At 40.4% G+C, this 19,403-nt stretch overlaps 1 protein-coding gene across 1 annotated transcript in view; it reads left to right on the top strand.

Moving 5' to 3' along the window:
- The window catches only part of LOC109958199 (eukaryotic translation initiation factor 3 subunit H), a 58,429-nt gene that overhangs the window by 17,523 nt on the left and 21,503 nt on the right, over nucleotides 1–19,403 (top strand). Inside the window, exon 3 of the mRNA XM_020596662.1 lies at nucleotides 15,455–15,622. Coding sequence (XP_020452318.1) covers nucleotides 15,455–15,622 — 168 coding nt within the window. The remainder of the gene's footprint in view (nucleotides 1–15,454; nucleotides 15,623–19,403) is intronic.

Raw genomic sequence — 19,403 nt, 5'->3', positions numbered from 1 at the left:
GTTTGGGTTTTAATTCTCCACTATTCAGTTAAAATGACTGGATTCCTTTTTAGAAATGTTTTTCTGAAATGCATCATTATAACATTTATTTAAACCTTAGTGGCTACACTGAGATATTTTGTCATTTTTAAGACATGAAATGTTTCATCTGTTGATGTATCTGTTTTACTACCAAATGATTATGAAAGTTGGTGGCTACAGTGCAACTCTGCTGATGTGTCCACTGGAGGGGATGTTTGTAGAGACAAATTATAAAAAAAAGCTTAAGCTCCTTTAAACCAAGGCAAAGCAATGGAATTGAAAACATAAACAGAACTAATCATGGCCAATTACATCAACATCTTCCTCCAGCAGGGTCTGCCAGGTTAGTCCTCAGTTTTAGGAGCTTTAATTGTTGTCTGTGGCAGACATTTTCATGGTGGGTTAATTGAAGTCAGGGGGATTAATTACGCCTCTGTCATGATCTCTCCGCTCCTACCTGTAAATACACTATTCAGCATGCAGCTGAGGCTCTGAGTGTTTTGTAAAAAGTTGTCTCTCTCCTATTCTGATAAGGTCTTCCTCGGGGTTAGTCCTCAATAGATCACTCTGCCTGCCCCAAATGGGAAATTGATTTCCTTCCCTTTTCCCTGCTCTCCCTCAGTGAGGCTAATTAGGAATTACTGGTCAGCCCATGTTTATAAGGGAGATATACAGTATAAAGTCTTAAAATATTATGTGCATTGTGGTGTTTTAAGATCTCAGGGGCACCTCTGCCAAGCTCTAAGAAATGTTCATGGATTGTCTTTTGCTCTTTGGCCACAGTCTTTGACCCTTCCTATTTTTTGGAGTCTCTCTCACTGTAGTGTATGTCTGAGGCTGCCTGTTAGCAGTGATCTGGGGCTGTATCTGCTTTTGAATGCTCACCCAGCATTGTAAATCAAGAGTGCGTGTCCCTTGGTTGTCATCACCATCACCATCGGTTCCACTGTTTCATTCATCTGCTCCGTTGTCTCATCACGACTCTGCCCCACATTAAATTGTGTGTAGTTGTTGGATGGGTGGGGTTCAGATTGTATTACTGCAGACCCAACCGCTCATATTTTGTACTAATGATTCAATCTCTTCATGCTCTTCCAAGCCTCAAAAGTGCTTCAGCTGATGGACCTCTACCTCCAGAGACCTGAATGCCTGAAATATCTGCCTGCTCCCATTTTGCTGCTCTGATCAACTGTGTTAATGACCAGTGGTTCTAGGTTTATATGTTATAGTCTGGCCATTGTAGATTTATTTATCTTAACACAGGTGAGGATTCATTGGGTATGGATGAGACAAACACTACCGGTGGCACTGCAGTTAACTATGTATGGGAGACGGACCTACAGCTGTAAAGTCATGGATTGAGTTTAGTTGCTGCACCTGTTGTAGACAGCAGGGAGGCGTGGGATGTTAGATGGTGTTTAAGTAGAAATGTGTATGGTTTAATAAGGATTATGTAAAAAAAACAAAAAAAAAAAACAGCCCATTTTAAGTGTTGGATTTGTTTAAATAATATACTGGTGTTTGAGTTGTTTTGTGAAGGTATTTGATGCAACACTGGCACATTTTAGAATTCCTTTTATTGTCTTTCATGCATGTCACATCCACACCAGTTTCTAATTTGAATGTTATGCCATCTATGAAGTGTAAAATTGCCATACGTAGTCTTTTAAGAGCTTTCATGCAATGTAATAAGTGTAGTGTATAAGATAAGTGTAGTAAATGAGAGTGCTTGTAGTTTAAAGGCACTCCAAAAGCATGCTACCCTCCACATTATATTTCTTACTTCTGGGTGCATTCATGCTGTTCAATAAACACTGACAAGGAGATCTAGTAGAATATGTTTTGTTTTTCTCCCATTCTACAAGATTAACTAGGATGTGCACACATGAACACGCACTATTTTCCTTTCCACATCATCTCCCCAATCCTACTATGAAAACAAAGCCGTGTGACAAGCAGCACTGTCAAATATGCATATGGTGAACTCGTCAGTGTGTTATGCACATAAAGCAGCTGCTTCACTATGCTCTCACTCTCTCCCATGCGTCAGTGCATCAGTGCGGGTGTTTTTTGTTACTGCTTGTGGCCAAGCGTATGCATTTGTATGTGCATGCACGTCAGGCAGGCAGCTCTCTGCAGGGCTTGCTTAACTAAGATTAATTGCACCTAATACACTGTGCCAGGTGGAACATGGACAACAGTGGGTGCGCTCATAAAAACACACAGCCACACACAAATAGGCGCACACCATTATAGCCTTGCTGCTGAAAATTAGCCCCGTGCCTCTCCTGACACCTTAGACTAGACCACAACTCGATACTGCCATTTACTTCCAGACAACTCACACATTTATCACTGCTGCCTCCTTCCGACAGATGAACACATGGACAGACAAAATAGCCTGACAGAAGGATGGGCTATCAGCATCAGCTGACCTTGACAATATGTGGAAAGAAAGCATTTGTCCTCTTTTCACTTTTTAGTGTGCCTGAACTTAATGACTTTGGCAGTAGTAACCAGGATGCAGCATAGGTTCACATGCACTGTAAGGCCTTAGTGGCAAAAGAAATGATATATGGTCAGCAATGCGTTTACTGAGCAGGTGGGAAGATGATGTTAATAATTGCCTTCAGAAATTAACAGTAATAATTTTAGTTATGAATTTGCCGTTGGTATATTCATCTGTATAACTGAGTACCCTCAAATGAAAGAGCTTACCATACTCTTCAGAAATGCTGATTGGCCTGTCAGTTACTTCTTTCCTGGTATACAATGCTATTAAAGTTCACTTAAAATGGTGATTTGAACATGATTCAAAGAGAGCAAAAGTGGTATTTATTTCCACAGGCACCTACCATATAGACAAGTCATGAGCCCTCAATTTCTCCTTCCCACCTTGGGAGCTCAGTAGTCATGTCATATCAGCTTATACTCATGCCACTTTTCTTTCTCACACACACACACACAATGTGTGCTCCTCTTAGTGTGTTCACTTAGCAAATTGCATTTACAGATGAAAGACAAGCGGTCACCTTTTTTCCATTCCTTGTATCTTTCATGCTCTCACCTTTCGTTTGTATCTTCCCCTTGTCTTCTCTTGACCGCTCTCTCTCTATTTCCATCTCTCTCTATGCCATAATGAGGTAAGTCGTCATTAATCCTATGGGTGTATTGTCATGCAGATGCTGTAGCTACACCACTGCTTCCCAACCTCTATTTTGATGTATTCACTTAACTCAGTCCTCTCAGATGAACTCAAGTAGCACAGATGTACCTTTGCATCATCGCCTTGTCCTCTTTCAAATGTATTCATTTGAGTTGATTTAAAACTGGAGAATATAGTATTTAACACTTAATAAAATACAAATGGCTAGTGTTATATTATTATTAATTATTAATTCAATATTGTTGGGTTGCTTTCGTGTTTGCATTCTGTGAGTGGCAGAAGTTGGATGTTTCAACCATTTATCCTTTGCTTTTAGCTAACTAACAAATCATTTATTTGCTGCTTCGTATGTGTGCGTGCCTTCATTTTGCCGAGCGACTTGCAGGCTGGAAGAAAAAGTTTTTTTTTTTGGTCAAAAACAGAGAGAAAGACTGAGGATGCAGAAAAAAAATCAATCCAAGGCTTAAGGGTGGCACGGCGATGCGGTGATTAACACTGTTGCCTCACAGAAAGTGCCATGTTCACACCTCGAGGCCGAGCAGAGCCTTCTGTGTGGAGTTTGCATGTTTTCCTTGTGCCTCCGTGGGTTTTCTCCCAGTGCTCCAGCTTCCTTCCACAGTCCAAAGTAATGATCGACCGAAATCATTTTCAGTAGCTGATGTCAAACTTTAGAGAGCAGCAAGGCTGATAGCCAAATATATAATGCCGATAACATGTTGTTGTTCTTCTTTTTTTTTGCATTAGATCAAACAAATGAGACAAATTTGCTGAGCACTGCTCCTCTTTGCTACACTGTGCACTCATTATTTAACATTTTTTTAAACACTGTTAAAAAAAACACTGTCATGGCTGCTTGCATATGTGTCTGCAGACAATTTTTGTTATCAGCCCAAGCATCATCTGATGGCGATTATATAAAAATGCCAAATATCAGCCTGATTATTCGGTCTATCACTAGCCCAAAGACATGGTGGTTAGGTTGATACTGTAAATTGCCCATAGATGTAATTGTGAATGTCTGTCTGTCTCTTTGTCAGCCCTGCGAGACTTTTGACCTGGCCAGGGTGCATCTCGCCTCTCGCACAGTGTTGACTGGGATCGACTCCAGCCTGCTCACGATCCTCTACAGGATAAGCAGTGTAGATAATGGATGGATAGAATCCAAGGCTTACATAGGTAGCACTAATGAGCTCACTCAAGGGCAGCATCTGTTAGCTCAAGGCCTAATTGGCATTTTGTATTGTGCCAGTGAGACAAAAGAACTAATGAATGAGACGTAGACAGAACCTGGCAACTTGTTGAAGGTTTCGTCATTAGTAGCTTTTCATGGAGGAAACCATATATTCAGACACATCAATGCCTTTATCTCGGGGGCCTCAGGTTTGGTCATTAGGGCTCTTTCTAGGCCCTGTCAGTCCACGATGAAGAATCTACGAGTGCTCCTTGATAATTACTTGAAATTGGACACGCAGATTATCGCAGTTGTAAAAGCCAGCTCTATGCAGCTTCGTTTTCTTAAGGAAAAATCTTTTCTTAATCATCCTTGAAAAGGCTGTTCATGCTTTTATTCGTTCTGGGCTTGATTACTATAATGCGCTGCATGTAGGACTCAGTCCTAGCTTTTTCGCCTTCAGTTGGTATAAAATGTAGATGCTTGCTTTCTGACTCATATCTCTAAGCACGAGCATATCACACCTGTTTTATATTCCCTTCACTGGATTTCTCTTTGTTTTACGATTGATTTTAAACACTAGATGTTTGTTTTTAAGGCCCTGAAAGGTCTCGCTCCTCCCGATCTTACTGAGCTTTTGAGTACCCGTAGGTGTCCTAGAGAACTTAGATCAGCTGAGCAGGGTTTATTAAAGTCCTGAGAACCAGGTACAGAAGATGGGGGGACTGGGCCTTTGCTGTTGCTGCTCCTAGGTTGTGGAACATCTTATCACCCGGGTTGTGCTAACCCTAACCATCAAATGTGGTTTCCTTTAAATCTAAATTAAAAATCTATCTAAATTGTCTTTTAGCTCCCGGTAGTGTTTTGACACCCTGGTTACTGCCCTTGTGGATTCCACTATGGATTTATTGTATTGTATTATTAGTTATTTCAGTCCACAAGGGACAGAGCATTAACCTCAAAAATGATTGAAATTGATCCAAAGAGACAGAGCATCAATGAAACACTGTTTTAAGGATTTGAACTCCAGATTACTGATGATTTGTGACATTATGATTGGGATCAGGACAAGTAAAGTTAACGTCACCAGGTATTCTCCGTCCGGTTTATGGAATCCAGTTAAATAGCAACGTTAAAGGGGGATGAGTTAACAAACAGGCAGCTAGTCTCAAGGCCACCAAACATTGATATTCACTTTGTTCTCCATAGTAGAAAAAAGCAGATGCAGCGTTTTTGTTTAGATGTACTGCATGTGGGGTAGAGTCAAGCCAGGTGTGTTTATGGAATGCTTAAGAGAATTTTCACAGAAGCTTTTAAAGAAAACTGAGGAGCTGGGATAAATGTCTGAACACAAAAGAAGATCCCCTCTCTGTCTTACCTTACAGAACAATCTGGAGTTTGTGTCAAGAAGTACATGGGGAAAAAAAGGAGTACAGTGTAAAAGAAGGGTTCAGCTGTGCTGATTGAATGGGTCATAATTGTGGACTTGGGTTGGTTGTGACTTGGTGTGCTGAGTCCTGAGGGTAAAATAAAAAAATGAAGAAGCTGTGGAGCTACATCCTTCTTCAATGAGCCAAACACTAGTAGAATGAAGTGTCTTTAAATAGTACTGTGCCTTAACATTTGTTTTTCCTCTTGCCTCTGAAGTATTTATGAAATGTGCATGCTTTGCTGTCACCACTGAGCACCACTGGCAAAATATGAGGAATGACTCATTTAGAGCATCTAGCAAATCTACCAGTCCTTCATTCATCCAAAATGGCTGCTCTTTGTCTTCTTCATTGTTGACTATGAGAGCACATTAAAGAGTCCTCAGAATGTAAACATGTATTTTTTATGTACAGGATAAATAAGATTAGGTTTTTTTATGCTGAAGTGCATTTCAGTCGCAGTTGTACATTTTCGTTCTGAAACTAAGCTCTGAAGGTTTTTTTCTTGCAGTTTCTCTTAAGCTGTCCTTGATCAGTGGTCCATCTAAAGCTCATCATTCTACCTTTATTGTGACTAAGAGCAGGAAATCTTCCAACAAGAATCAATCAGGTTGTTTGCAGTAGATATCTGACTGACTCATCTAACACCATTTTAAACTATTCAAAGTTTATGTTCTAGACGTAGGAGAGGAAAATGCAGGGTAAAATGAATTTTAGCTCACGCCCCTCAAAAGGGCTGTTTGAGGGATAAGATTTAGTTTTAGGGGTAGGGTTAGACTTAAGTGTAGGCTGGGGGCAGGGAAATGCATTATGTCAACTAGACAGCACTCAGTGCAGTCCTCCACCAAGGGCAAGTCACTTTCCCCATAATACCATTACACGTAAAAGCAATCTTCCTATGTGTTTGACCCTCATAATATGATTGCTTGACCATGAAAACCTACTTCTGGCATTTGGCATAAGGCTGATATCATCACCAGTTTGAAAGTTATTCAAGTAAAATGATAGACATGACATGTTCACTCACTGGTTTAGGAGTAAAACAGGGACTTCAGTGAGTGGACCACGGGTAAAGTGGTGAAGATGTCGCAATTTGGCAAGTTTGTGTTTTGATTGTTCAACGGCTGTTTGATAAACTGCTCATACAGTCTTCGTTACTGGCTGATTGGCGCACTATGGAGAGATCCTTCATGTCCTCTGCTCAGGTGTGTGTGTGTGAGAGAGAGAGAGAGAGAGAAGCGCAGCTCCTCTCTTCCTTAAGCAGAGATGACAGTGCAAAATAAGGTGGAAAAGCAAAGTAGAACAGTCTGCGTCAACCCATGACATTCTGCTGAAACACTGTCAAAACCTAAACATAATACCAGTCCTAGGATCAAACTCTTCACCGTCACCATCTTGGGATCAAGATTATCCTGAATGGTTCTCACCTGGCTGTCGCAGCATAGAGCAGATCTTTCCCCAGCTGTGAGCTGTCACATCGCTGGGCCCCTTCAGTCCCTGTCTCACACAGTGGAGTGGACCGGGCGACAGCACGCTCTTTCCATGGACAACGAATGGGCATCTGTCACTACACAGGGCTTTGTCTCTGAATGTGCTTGAAGTGCAGCAGTACACTTTGGCCACAAGGGGGTAAATAATCTTTTAAAAACTTCCTGCATCCAAATTAGAGACAGCACAAAAGTTAATTGTTTAGTGGGCTATACCCTGCCTCTCCAACAATTTCATCAAAATCCATTCATTACTTTTTGTGTTACGTTGTTGACAAACAAACCAACAAACCAACAAATGCCGGCAAAGTGTGCTCACAAAGATAGCTGTAGAAGGATCTGTCAGCCTATCAGAGTGATGATTAGAATTAGTTGTGACACTCGGGTACATGCATCCTCACACTTGGAGTCACATAAACACTCATACACATCTTGTTGCCTGTGCAGAGATGTTGTGGTCTGCAACAACATGCGAGATCTGATTCACCTCTTGTGTCATTGAGTAATATAGTATGGATTGCATGCCTGGTTAATCTCTGACACTGTCGCGCATGCGCACGTACATATACACGTATATGCATGCGCGCGCACACACACGCACACACACACGCACACACACACACACACACACACACAGATACTCCTTTGTTGATTATGACTCCTAACATTAGTGCCCAAGGTGGAGAGTTAAGCTCCCAGCTGATGAATACCTCCACCCATCATGCATAAATACAAGTTTTATACGTACAGCAAGCAGTAAGATAGCATTCTGCACAACACGCACTTTGCCTACACACATTTAAAGAGCCCATGGCATGTGTTTGTTTTCTGACTTATCTACAATGTTACAACAGTGAATTATCATCTTAAACTTGACTGAAAGCTCATAAAACAAGGTTTGCCTACATTGTATATTGTTGTATTTCTATACAGAAGCAGCTCAGTTTATACAAGTCTTGCAAACTTTTTTCCCAAACATCTAAAGTCTTCGACATCCCGGCATCCACTGGCGCCATTTTAAAAGCGTGATTTTTTTGATGGCGCATGATTTGGGAATATATTTTACCTCCTGCTACACTGTGGCCAGAGGATGTGGAGAAAAATACAGGGCCTGAGGTTACTGCATGTCCGGGAATGTTCCTGTACAGGGACTTGCTGTTTTACCTGACAGGGTCTAACCTACGATCAGCCGGCCAGTGAAGCCCCCTGGGGCAGGGAATGATCAGCTCATCAATGCTGGATTCCCTCAGAGCACAGTACCTGTTTGTTTTGACTGCTTGAGGCCAGTGTGTCTAATGCATATAATGTGATTCAGGTTGCTGTTGTTGGTGCAACACTGACTGTTTGAATTATTTTCACTGCTTTGGTAATGTGGTTGCCTGTAATACAAGGGATTTGTGGAGGAAGATGCAGCGGTCACTGGATGAATTTAGCAACCTACTTGAAAGGAAGTCATGTTTCCACTATTGGGTGGGATGTAACAGTAAGTTTAAAAAAACACCACACATGTTGCATGTCTGATAATGTGTTGTTTCTGTAATGTTAGAGAGAATTGTAAGGCTGGAGAAGTTACTATGTCTGCATTATACCAGTTAAAATATGGGGTTTCTTAATTAGCTACTTTGTTTAGTGTGTTACACATCTCTTTATCTGTACATATACCATTGTTTACCTATAGTATCTATAGAGGAGAAATTCCAATTAATCAATGCTGTTGCTGTTCGTCCTGCTGTCCACTTTCATATTCTGTTTCAAACATGTCAAGTAGGATTTGAGGTGTTGTCATTGTGAAAAACATATCTTAGTTTTCTGTGTATTATTTGTCCTGGCTTCCTGACCGGCAACAGGGGTTGTGTACATTCCTTTCACTATCCCCTCATTTTCAAGAGGAGGCTCTCCTTGTGATACTGGGTTTTATTGTTCTGAAATAATTACAGACTATTTGGAGTTATGATGGTTGCAAAGCTAATCTAGAAATACCCAAGATTAAAAATTAAATGGCAGGAAATGAGCATGCCATGGGCACTTTAAGCACACACACCTGCTCACATGCAAAACCACATTTGTGGACTCCCACATTTTGCACTTTCACTCTTGTCTCCTTCTGCATTTTCTATTTCCCTTAATGAACCAGTGGTTTCACATATACTCTTTTAAACACACATTCATTTCATCTCTGTCTTACGCATGCACACCATCTCCTCTCCATTTCCTCTGACACACACACAATCAGGCAATTCTAAAGGAACGGGCAGACTCATTCCCTGTCTGGCCTCGGGACCTAGATTGATTGATAGGAGAAATGGCAGGGCAGCAGAAATGAGTAAAAGGAATAGCAAACGGTGGCGCATGCTCCTACCTCTGCGCCTTGATGACATCGTTAAATTGACTATTTACTGGCTAATGCTGCTGTTATGTCTACAGAATATTACCAGCTGTCTTGGTAAAGCAACAGTGGGGAGCAAGAACTCCATGTTCTGTTATGGGTGGAACGGATCACAAAACTCACAGCTCAGATCGTATCATGGATTTGGGGTCATGGATCAGAGCCTTTTTTGGCTCAGCAATAAAAAAAAATTTAAAAAAAGAACTAAAGTGAGCACTTAAAGCAAGGAACCTTTGCATATGGTCTCAAAACCTAAAACAACCATCAAGATCCTCAATGTTTAAATAAAATCTTAAAATAAACCTTAACCCTACATACCTTAATGGTTTTGTTCACCACCTTCTTCTGTCATAATATTTTACAGGAAAGTCAAAATGCTCCCATACATATGACTTAATAATGCGGGGGGGTAGTTTCAAGTTCTTCCACTCCTCCACTAGCCATGGCTGTCTCTGCCAACTGCTTTAACACCCTATCTTTTCACTGCAACTCTGTAGCGTTGTATTGAGATTTGGGGAATTGTTGCTTCACAAGACCAACAGTAACAATTTCACACTATAATGATTAAACTTTGTAATTAATCCATGGTTCACATGCGTGCCAAACCACAGGGGGGTGGTCCATTTGGATCGCGGGTCAACCATGACCCGTCCCACCCTTAGTTTCTGTTGTTATTTCTGAACAGAGGATCATGCAGCGACCTACTGTTTTTTTAGGATGTTTGAGTCTTGTTCCTGAACAGGGCCTAGACAGGATCTATATATGGAAGGTGGTGTTACAGTTTCATCATGTGAGGACTCGCTTGAAAGAGGTCTGTGATGTGTGGTGACTGTTAACATATGTTGTAGAAAGAGTAAGAAAGAAGGAAGGCACAAATATCTTTTATATGCCTCACCTCCAGCGCTGATCTGTTTCGGGTGCAACGTCTATGTTTAATACTGAAAATGTAGTTTCTGTTATCTTTTATTTTTCCCCACATGATCAGTCTGAGAGCTGTTTGTCAGCATGTACACTGGTTATCATCAGTCAGACATCTATGAGCTGCCCTGGCAACAACTGGATTCTCTGATAGTCTGTCACAACGGCTCCACTGAAGCAGAGGGTTAAGTGCTTTAGTTAAGGTCACCTCCACCTCAGTGATGGTTGAATGAACAGAAACCCATTATTTATGCACCACTATTTAGATTACACTAACCAGAACACAGGCTTCCAGTCATGTACCTTGTTTTTCTCCTTAATTAAGCTTTCTTCTCTCTTGTCATGTTTGAGTCTTTGATCACTGAGTTTATTGTTGCTTTGTTTTTGTGCTTCATTATTTTAAGTCAATTCTTTGAGCAAAAAAGCAATAAATAATTCTGAAAATGAACTGCTCAATCATCAAAGAGTCCATAGCATGCTTTTGTGTTTTCTGACTTATTACAATGTTACAACAATGAATTAACATCTTAAGCATGACTGAGCTCAAAAAATGAGAAGCACTTCAGTTCATACAAGTCTCGTGAATTCTCACTGGCGAGACTTTTCCCCCCAACTATGTAAAGTCTTAAACAATAGTTCACTGATTTCCTTGAATGGTCATAATCTCCAGGAAGTTGCGTGTTCATGTGATCTTCTCCGACATACACAGGTGACATTTTAAAAATGGGATTTTTTTTTTTGTGACTGCACATAGTTTTGTGGATATACGTAGTTTACCTCCTGCTGCTGCATTGTCGATATACGTAGTTTACCTCCTGCTTCTGCACTGTTACAAGAGGATGTGGAGAAAAATACAGGTTACTGCATGTCTAGGAATGTTCCTGTAGAGGGACTCGCTGTTTTACCTGACTGGGTCTAACCTACAGGCAGCTCGCCAGTGAAGCCCTCTGAGGCGATGAATGATCAGCTGATCAATACTGGGTTCACCTGGAGCACAGTACCTGTTTGTTTTGACTGCTTGAGGCCAGTGTGTCTGCCACATGTGATGTGTTGCCGGTAGGTGAGAGGATTCTAACAATACATGATGTTATTGTTGATGGGACGCTACCTGTTGGAATTAATTTCTCTACTTTGGGAATGTATGTGGTCACCTGTAACGCAAGGTATTTGTGGGGGAAGATGCAGCAATCACTGGTTGGATTTACTGACCTTTGAGCTACTTGAAAGGGAGTGATGTTTCCACTACAGGGTGGGACGTAACAGTAAGTTAAAAACAACCATGTGTTGCATGTGTTGTTTCTGTAGAGAGAATCATTGTAAGGCTGTAGACGTTACTATTTCTGCATTATGCCAGTTAAGATATGGGATTTCTCAATTACCTGCTTTGTTTAGAGTGTTACACATCTCTTTTCATCTGTGTGTATATATACCATTGTTTACCTATCTATGGAGGAGAAATTCAAATTAATTAATATTGTTGCTGTTCGTCCTGCTGTCCACTTTCATATTCTGGCTCAAACATGTCAGGTAGGATTTGAGGTGTTGTCGTTTGTCAAAAACACATCTTATTTGTTGAAGTTTTTTGGGATTTATTTGTCCTGGCCTGCTGACCGGCAACAGGAGTTGTGCGCATTCAGAAACTATACTTTTGTTTTCAGGAGGAGGCTCTTGGGTTTTATTGCTCAGAAATAATTACAGACTATTTGGAGTTATGATGGGTGCAAAGCTAATCTAGAGATAGCCAAGATTAAAAATTAAATGGTTGGAAATGAGCATGCCATGGGCTCTTTAAAGTAAACAATAGCAAATGTTTGATTGTTACGGCTTCCTAAGTCTTAATTTGGAGGGTTTTTTGTTTTCCTTTTAGAGATTCTTTTATATAAAGATAGTTAAAATGGTTTTCCCTTTGTTTTGCTAGTTTAAGTTTATTTTTTATCAGTAAATTCACTAATTATCCTGAGATTATGCTGCTATAAAAATAATTTGTGTACACAATGCACACACATGCATCTATGTAAGGTGGTAACTTTATTTTCCTTTTTTCCTGTAGTTCTTGGTTTATGAGCACACAAGGTAGAGACCATGTGATATTTACAAGGTTCTATGCTCTATATTGGATCAATGGTGTAAGAGCTGATTGTCCTGTTGTCTTACTCAACCACACAGTACAGGGTGTGTGTGTCTCTGGAACTGAGCGATGTTTGGATGCCACTCTCCTTTTGTTATTTATGTATGTCTTGGTGTTGTGTTGGTCTTGAATGCAATTTAGATAACTGTTCTTCCTTATACTTTAATGAACGCTTCCTACATTTATTATTCCTCTGCTTTCAGGTAATGTCAACACAGTAATATACGTATAGTGCACAAGACTTCTTGACTCTGGCTTGAAAGAGATCCATTATAATAAATATTTGTTGCCTTCACTTTTCATCAGCACCACTTTGCAGCTATGTGATTTGTTAAATATATACATTTAGAATTATGTAAACGCAATCAGTATAAAGACAATTCAAGCGTAACAATCCACTGGAACATTAACAATAGAGAAATGCACAAATCTCTGCTTTAGTTGCTTGTTAAGAAACATTGTCTAAGTAGACAAATCACAGTTTGGAAATAAAGTTATCTAAATGTATCTAAATTATTTTAATTCAGACAAACTTCAAGCATAAGCCTGACCATTTGGCTTGATTATCTGTTTCCCTAGCAAATTAGAAAATTATTTATGAAGAGCTACATTTTCTCTTTGAAAATGTGATCTTTTCTACTAGGACATGTATGCATGCTTGGTGGGGTCTTTGTCATTTGGTTGTGCTCGGATACACAGTTAACCTACCAGCTAAAGGAAAACATCGTTGATCCCCATGTTATTTGAATATGCTTGGAGTTTTATCTGTTCTTTTTTCCAAATTGCCAGCACTTTGGAGGTAGTTGCCATAACCTTTCCTAGATAAGTGCCTTTTTAGTTTGTTCTTTGAATTCTATACAAACAGCCATGAACCTAGGTGTAAAGATATCTCAAAGCTATTGACACATCTATAAAACATTGACATCCATCATGACCATCATTTGAAGGAAAATCTAATGACTTCTGTCTTCCCGAATGCACTGTAGATCAGCGAGTTAATAGAAAAGTAAGGCATGTGATTGTGAGTTGGGAATATTATTGTCACATACTTGAGACACCATTTTGTATTTTACATTTATCAAACCAACTGACGTGATCCTGAATATTGTACAGAGAAGCGGAAATGGAGTTGGCAACTAATTGCTTCTGTTGTCAATCCTTTGGCCTTCAGCTTTCACCTCAGAGATGGGTCACTTTGTGCACAATTTTCCTGCTAATGATAGGGCGTTGGGTTGGTACAGGCATCAGTAGTGCTTGAGAGGTAAGTACCCATACTGATAGACATAGAAGTGCAGGAACAGATACAGTAGCAAGGTGGCAGGCCATCTTTCGTCTCCATTGAGCTCTGTGTGGAGTCTGCTGGGCAGAGCCACTCTCTAACAGACTCTGTCTGTCACGAATGCTCTCTTCCTTCGTTATGCTCTTTCTTTTGCTTCCACTGTTACTTGTCTCTCACTGTTTTAATTCTCACCTACTTCTCATTTGTAACTACAGACTCATAATTACAAAGACGCTTGAATCCTCTCCCAACTGCTGCCCCCAACAGCCAATTTTTTCTATGAAATATACTATACACACATTTCTCCTGTGGGTTTGCTGCTACTCACAGTTAAGAAAACGCACACAGTGCCAGACACCACCTGGCACCTCCTCCTATGATTTGTCACAGAACTGCTACAGTCTGTGATCTCTCTTCCCCCTCATACCTTATCTTACTCAGTTCCTCTCCTTCTGTCCCACCCCATCGCCATTTTCCTGTCTATCTTTCCTGCTTGCTTCTGTCTTCACCGACCATATCAATCACTAAATAAAAAGGGAGATGAAACGGGTAGATTTGTACATTCAGTCCATCCCTGCAGGATGTGCTGTACATAGGGCCTCTTTGTCCGCCTATTCTTATCTACTGCTCCAATCCAGATGCTTTAAATTTACTGAGAGTTTATTATCGGGAGGAAGAGGAACCTCGGTGCTGCCCTCCTCCTCATGTGGTACTCTTAAAAGAGTTGACTGTTTAATTGTGGACAGACCATTGCAAAATACTATGTGCATGGCTTCAGTCTCTATGGATCCTGGCTATCCTCCACCTTTCTATCTCTGCTCTTTCTTCCCTCTGCTTTCCTCCTCCTCTCTTTACTGCTTCTTCAGTTTGTTCTTGTTAACAGCCCCAGCAGGAGAAGGACTGGGGTCTATGGGGCCACAGCTGCCCAATAACACTCTGATTTATCAGCCTCCTCCAGCTAGCCTGCATGGAGATGCTGTTTTGCTCACTTTCTTTGGTTGTTACTTACTGCCAGAGAGGCAGGTTGTTTGTATTTCTGGCTGCACATCCTTAGGATGTGTCTGTCGTAATGAAATGGCTTTTCTTGTAATGTATCTACTCTTCTCGCCAGTAGCTGAAGCCTGTCTGTGTATCTTTCCAGCTGTTGTCTCCATACTAGGGTATATTTATTGACATAAGAAATAAAAAGGTGGTTCAGGCTGATGTTTGTTTTAGAAACCTTCACCACAACCTATGCTTTTCTTTTTCAGTGCACTTCTCCTTCACATCATTTAGCTCTTTTTTCACTCTGTTTCTCACATCTTCTCCCTCCCCTCTCTTTGTAAACCATATCCAGTTCCAGATGGAGACCAGATATTCATAGATTCAAAGGAAAAAAAACAAGTTCATTCTGAATTTGCTTTCTCTCTCTCCCTTTCCCCTGAATTCCTCCCTCTCTCCATCCCCACCACTCTCTCTCCGCCTCTAGTCCAGTACCAGATGGAGATGATGCGTTCTCTGCGTCATGTCAACATTGATCATCTGCATGTGGGATGGTACCAGTCCACCTACTATGGCTCCTTTGTCAGCCGAGCACTACTCGACTCCCAGTTCAGCTACCAGCACGCCATTGAAGAGTCAGTTGTACTCATCTATGGTGAGTAGGCCCACACAAAAGATTATGTTTTGATTATATAATTCTTTTTATGTATACCACTATCCACCTAAATTCATTAAACAGGGCATTTACTACACAAGATAGCTGCTCCAAAATGTCAGTAGGTGGGACCTGTGACTGTGTATTAAAGAAAAGGATGGCCCTGTGTCCAGACAATGGTGTTCTAATGAAAACAAGGTAGTGATCACATCAGTGGTTACATAAAATATAAATCCATACTCATTGAGTGTGTTTTAGTCAATTCAGGTTCAGCTATTGGTCGCTACAGGTATTGGATGGATGGACTGGTCTAATTCTTGGCCAATCTATTGCCATTACTACCAGGAAATATTTTATTGACAAAGATGGCAAATAACATGGATGCAGGGAGCGGATCCACTGCCATTTTGTTCAGCTGTCACACAACCGTTCAGCCGTTCACAGACAACCATTACTGACAGTTACACACTGGTGGAAAGTGGTTTTGCGACCAGAGGCCAGGACCAGTAAGGATCTACACAACAGCTCCACAAAATAATGCTGAATGTTCAAGAAACGCATGTAAAAGACTAACCTCAGCCCTAAACTCACAAACAGCTCAGATTCACTACACAAGGTCAGATTTTGTTTTCCTGCTCAGGTACTAAAATGGCTCGGCAACAAGGGAGTTGATTACAGTGGTTCATATCCATTTAGGTTCTGGCCATGATTAAACAATCACAGATCAAATTCGGTCTCTGTTAATCATCCAAGAATAGGACTGCCTCTAAGAAGTCGTATCATGTTCTGTGGCTAACGTTCAGAGAGTCTCAGCATTAAAGCAGTCTTGACAGATGTCAGACAAGATTATCTGATGTTAAAAAAAAAAGTGCATCAGGTTGGATAGATTTTTATTTACATTCTAAGATAAAGTGCACACGTATTTACACTGACACCAAGTACCTTTCAAAGAGACTGAAGAGCTTGGAAGAATATTTATAATGATACTTCCTTTTTGTACAGATGTTTAATAATGCTGTTTTACTTTGTACAAATGTAGATTTAGGCAGATTTAACTAAGGTAGTTAGGCACAAGTTCTCATCTAACGCCATAAAGACCTGCAGTTATGTCCTCCAAGTAAATTATCAGTGGCAGGTGGAAAAAAGATGCACAAAAGTATATGTCACAGAGGTACAGTAGCATGTCTGTCTGCAACCCTTCCAAAACCCACAGCACAGGAGGCAGTGACAAGCAGAAAACAGTGAAAAATAGACATGACTAACAAGGTAGCTGGTAGCCACTAACATGACACTTACAGACGTCATGTGCTTCCACCAGCTTCACAGTAAAAACCTTTAAGAGCTGCCCATAATTGCTGCACCACAAATACTATCCCAGATGGTGTGAGCCTTCTTTGAAATGACAACAATATTAAAACTGACATGATAGAAGATTAAAACCTGTCACTATATATAGTGTGTATTTAACCGCTCAGTATCTAAATAAACGACATTTCATTACCACACCAGCTGGGCATTGAGATCAGAGGCAGTATATTAGTACACTGAATGGGTGCACATGTAAGTAAATGATAGAAATAATTGAATTTGTGTGTTTATATGAGAGTCCTACTCCTATACGTGTATGGGGAAAAGTGACCCATACATCACAGACATTTACAAGCCAAAGATCAAATATAGACATGGTCAATGTGTCACATTGGATCAAGATAGCATTTTCTGCCCATATGTTCCACTTCATAATGTGCTGAGTTTACCTCCTCTAGGTTTATGAACTGTAAAATAAGAGTAACGTCAGGGTGGCACAAAGTCTTGTGAGCTCACTCACCTCTCACTAAAACATTTCAGTGTATATCCACTCACTTCAAGTCAAAAGAAAGGCAGAAACTGAAATTGTCCTTTTAAAACAGCTTTGAATTTCATTAATTATTCATTGCCAACAAGTGTAAAGCTAAACTCTCTCCACCCTGTTCTCCAAAATCACTTCAGGGTCATCATGTTCTCAGATTGATCCATGACAGACAAAGATTAATTCTAACCATCTGACATATGAACCCCTCTGATCTAGTCCTGCCAGCTCATCAGCCACTCAGGCAGGCAGTCGGTACTTTCTCATTCTAAATGAAGGCTCCTGTTAATGTCAATCAATAACACAGCGCTTAATGGATCAGAGCACCTTAAAGGAATTGACATTATCTCTATTTAGAGTCAAAGGGAAAGAAAATTGATTTCTTTTTTTGTTGTCTTCGTCTTTAGCTCACTGATCAGTTTATGCAATGGATGAATCAGTTAGGTTGATTGGTGTCTCTAAAATTGCCCATAGGAGTGCGTAGTGGTTGTTTGTCTATGTGTTAGCCCTGCGATGGATTGGCGACCTGTCCAGGGTGTACCCCGCCTTCGCTCGATTGCCGGCCGGGTTTGGCTCCGGCCCCTCCCGTGACCCCGTTCAGGGATTAAGCGGTAGAAAATGAATGAATGACTGAATGAATCAGTTAGGTGGCCAGCTGGTGAGTTAATAGCTTCCGTCCAGTAACGCTGAAGAATGGGTTGTTAAAACAATTCATTAAATATGTATAGTACAGCTGCTCAAGCATAGAACCATATATAAACATATACATGTACACTATTAAATAAATCGATATATTTCTGTTTGTAAGTGTAGCACAGAATTGATTATTCAGTTTGTTCCTCAAGCTGAATTTAAATATCAGGTGAGACCTTTGGAGTTTCTTTCAGTTGTAAAACTGCCTATATGCAACGTGTCCAAAGCAACATACTGTATGCTAGAGACTAGGCTTTCATGGCAGGAAAAGATAGTTTCACGTCTCAAATTCAAGAGGCTCTTCGCAGTATAACCAAATAGCAGTACGACCTAGGTTATGTAAAATTTGATTTCACAAGATTCCTGAGGATGTAGGAGAGTTGTCTTTGTCAAAAAGTGGCTGTCATCAGCTAGTCTCAGTGGAGATTGGCCAGCCCAAACTGAGATTAACTGTCAGTTGTCAGTCTTGTTTGGGAAGGCTATGCTGCAGGCAAATGGCTTGGCTGTTGGGAAGGGAAGAAGTCACACTAAACTTTTCTGGTACACTGTAGTTTGGTGGCTGTCAGCAGTCCAGTCTGAGCCAATGCCCCCCCCCAGCAAGAAGCATAAACAAGAAATACAGAATTGGATGGCAGACACATTCCTCAGAGTCAGTCTAGATATTTATATCTTTTTTCTTTGCTTTAAAGGTTACTTTAACTTGACTCTCCAATTTGTTATATTGACTTTGTATAATAGAACGCTTGCTGTGCAAATGTCATTTTGCAGAAGACAGACCATTAGCACTTCCACTTCTTTTCATTCCAGCTCAGATTTACAAGCCTGTACAGACAGGAATGTTTCCCATCTTTAAAATAAATAGAAGATGATTTTAGTTAACTGACAAAATCAATCAAAAATAGCAGATCTAATGGGGGAGGTAATGTAACTTGTTTCTTATTGCTGTTGTCATGTCATGCCAGATTCCATTTGCAGATCTAATAGTTAAATTAGTTTTGCCTACTGGCAAGAGAAAATGGAAGGAGCTTATGAAATATCTGTAACTTCATCACCAGGCCTGCGGTTAAACATCATCTTAAGAATATGTTAGAATCTTAAGTTAATGTTTACCACTACTTCACTGTGTTGGATATGGTAGATTTGTATCTGGAATGATCTTAATGTTTCATGCTTCTTTTCACATGTATTTTGTGTTATTTTGAGGAAACAGCTTTGGTAACTAGCTACAGATGAACAAAC

Source organism: Monopterus albus, unplaced genomic scaffold (genome assembly GCF_001952655.1).
Source record: "Monopterus albus unplaced genomic scaffold, M_albus_1.0 scaffold31.1, whole genome shotgun sequence".
NCBI classification, from domain to species: domain Eukaryota; kingdom Metazoa; phylum Chordata; class Actinopteri; order Synbranchiformes; family Synbranchidae; genus Monopterus; species Monopterus albus.
Note: the sequence above shows the minus strand (reverse complement) of the source record. Positions and strands in the feature narration are given on the sequence as shown.